The sequence below is a fragment of the Seriola lalandi genome, unplaced genomic scaffold (genome assembly GCF_002814215.2).
Source record: "Seriola lalandi dorsalis isolate HSWRI2012SDOR001 ecotype SW California unplaced genomic scaffold, Sedor1 jcf7180002053546, whole genome shotgun sequence".
In the NCBI taxonomy this organism is placed as follows: domain Eukaryota; kingdom Metazoa; phylum Chordata; class Actinopteri; order Carangiformes; family Carangidae; genus Seriola; species Seriola lalandi.
In genome coordinates this window covers 4,988-7,807 of record NW_019524099.1, presented here as the reverse complement: position 1 = coordinate 7,807, position 2,820 = coordinate 4,988, and the positions used below count along the sequence as shown (strand labels likewise).

The 2,820-nt window shown below is 43.2% G+C and overlaps 1 protein-coding gene across 1 annotated transcript; it reads left to right on the top strand.

Annotated features, from left to right (window-relative positions):
* Positions 1-684: 684 nt before the first annotated feature.
* LOC111651269 (unconventional myosin-Vb-like) lies at positions 685-2,793 on the top strand (the record flags this gene model as incomplete). The annotated part of the gene is made up of 5 exons (XM_023401240.1): positions 685-856; positions 1,127-1,271; positions 1,350-1,506; positions 1,597-1,740; positions 2,712-2,793. Coding segments are annotated over 5 exons (700 nt in total), but the record flags the coding sequence as incomplete, so codon positions are not given.
* Positions 2,794-2,820: the final 27 nt, after the last annotated feature.

Genomic DNA, 2,820 nt, shown 5'->3' with positions numbered 1-2,820 from the left:
GTGCACAAGATGAAAAGAATCAGAACTTTACTGATTCTGTTTTAGTCATAATTAAAATAATTTTGCGACAAAAACATATGAAACCGTTTGATTGATTGTCGTCTGCAGCTGTGTGTGTTAGCTCAAGACATCACTCTTTTAATAAAACACGTTAGCCACTTGAGAATTCAAGATGGCCGCCATCTCTGGCAAGGAAATGTAATTTTTTGCCAAAAAATTCACCCACAATTTTTCCGTATGAATGATCTATAGGTGTCAGACATCTTAACGACATGGACGGCGATATGTAGTTCACTTGAAAAAGATTAACGCTACGTTTTACAGATTAAAAGTCCTGCTAAATTAGAAGAATCACACAGAGGCCAAAAACCTCGTCAGCATAAAAATGATTTAAATTCTTAAAAATAATATCTAATTGACATTAAGAATTGTGACTCTGACGTCCTCATAGTCAAAAACAGGGTTACCTTACAAATCATTGAAATCAGGTCCGGTGGGTAAAATATGTGTTTCCTGAGGCCATCCTGCAAAATGGTGGCTAATGATATTTTTCAAATTGATGGCCCCAGGAGAGAAACAAACCAATTTAGATCCTCTTATCTACATTTGAAAGATTATTAAATATAGTTATTATATTATTATATTGTGTATTGATTGACTGTGTGTGGTGTCGTCCTCTCTCAGCCTCTGGAGTACTCCATTGGTCCGAAGAGTAACCATCTTCCCTTCCTCCGTAACCCCGACATCCTGGTGGGGGAGAACGACCTCACTGCTCTCAGTTACCTGCATGAACCTGCCGTCCTGCACAACCTCCGAGTCCGCTTCCTGGAGTCCAACCACATCTACACCTACTGCGGTCAGTCCCCCGGCCCCCGTCAGGTCTACATGTCCTCATGGGTTCATATATTACAGTTTTATTACCTGCGCCAGATAACGATCTAGATCCAGATCCTGATTATGATCATGTGAAATCAGAGTGTTTCATTAACGAGGTGTCGGTTGCTCCTGGTAACGAACGACCAGAACGTAACGTCTCACACACGTTCTGCGTGAAGCTGGGGTGGTGTGTTCCACAGCTGATGGTCCTGTGGTTCTGCATGTTGAGGTTCTGTGTCGTGTTCTCCAGGGATCGTGCTGGTGGCCATCAACCCGTACGAGCAGCTGCAGATCTACGGCGAGGAGGTCATCAACGCCTACAGTGGACAGAACATGGGCGACATGGACCCGCACATCTTCGCCGTGGCGGAGGAGGCGTACAAGCAGATGGGCAGGTCAGACCTGCACCTGTCAGTCAGGGATCAGGGTGGATCGGTGTAGACGTCAGCTGATGGTTGTTGTTGGTTCTGCAGAGACGAGAGGAACCAGTCCATCATCGTCAGCGGAGAGTCAGGAGCGGGAAAGACGGTGTCTGCCAAGTACGCCATGCGCTTCTTCGCCACAGTGGGAGGTTCAGCCAACGACACCAACGTGGAGGAGAAGGTCCTCGCCTCCAGCCCCATCATGGAGGTGAGTGTCTGCGACATTGGTAACCTGGTAGAAGAAGAACGAGGCTCCGCCCCCGACTGACACTCTTTCATGTCCCTCTCTGTGCACCAGGCGATTGGAAACGCTAAAACCACTCGAAACGACAACAGCAGTCGCTTCGGGAAGTACATCCAGATCGGCTTCAGCCGAGGGTTCCACATCATCGGAGCCAACATGAGAACATACCTGCTGGAGAAGTCCCGGGTCGTCTTCCAGGTGTGTGTGTGTTCTTGTTGTGTTCTTCTTCTTCTTGTTGTAGATGTTGTGTTGTTGTTGTTGTGTTGTTGTAGTTGTTGTGTTGGTGTGTGTTGTTGTTGTGTTCTTCTTGTTGTTGTTGTAGTTGTTGTAGTTGTGTTGTTGTAGTTGTTGTGTTGGTGTGTGTTGTTGTGTTCTTCTTGTTGTTGTTGTAATTGTTGTGTTGGTGTGTTTTTGTGTTTTTGTTGTTGTAGTTGTTGTTGTGTTGTTGTAGTTGTTGTGTTGGTGTGTTGTTGTTTTTGTATTTGTAGTTGTGTTGGTGTTGTGTTTTTGTTGTTGTGTAATTGTTGTAGTTGTTGTGTTGGTGTGTTGTTGTTGTGTTCTTCTTCTTGTTGTTGTAGTTGTGTCGTTGTTGTTGTAGTTGTTGTGTTGGTGTGTGTTGTTGTGTTCTTCTTGTTGTTGTTGTAATTGTTGTGTTGGTGTGTTTTTGTGTTTTTGTTGTTGTAGTTGTTGTTGTGTAGTTGTTGTGTTGGTGTGTTTTTGTGTTTTTGTTGTTGTTGTAGTTGTGTCTGTGTGTTTTTGTTGTTATTGTTGTAGTTGTGTTGGTGTTGTGTTTTTGTTGTTGTGTAATTGTTGTACTTGTTGTATTTGTTGTGTTGTTGTTGTGTTGTTGTAATGTTGGTGTATTATAGTTGTTGTTGTTGGTGTTGTGCTTTTGTTCTTGTTGGTGTGTTGTTGGTGTGTTTTTGTTGAGTTAGTGTTGTTGTTGTTGGTGTTGTGTTGGTGTGTTGTTTGTGTTGTGTTTTTGTTGTTGTGTTCTTGTTGTAGTTGTGTTGGTGTGTTGATGTTGTGTAATTGTTGTTGTGTTTTTGTTGTGTTGGTATTGTTATTGTTGTTGTGTTGTGTTGGTGTTGTTGTAGTTGTTGACATGCTGGTGTTGTAAAGTTGTTGTGTTGTTGTTGTTGACATTTTGTCATCCTGTTTGTTTACAGGCTGAAGATGAGAGGAACTATCACATCTTCTATCAGCTCTGTGCTTCAGCCTCATTACCAGAGCTGACAGAGCTCAGCCTCAGTGAGTCACTCTGCTAGTTACTAGTTA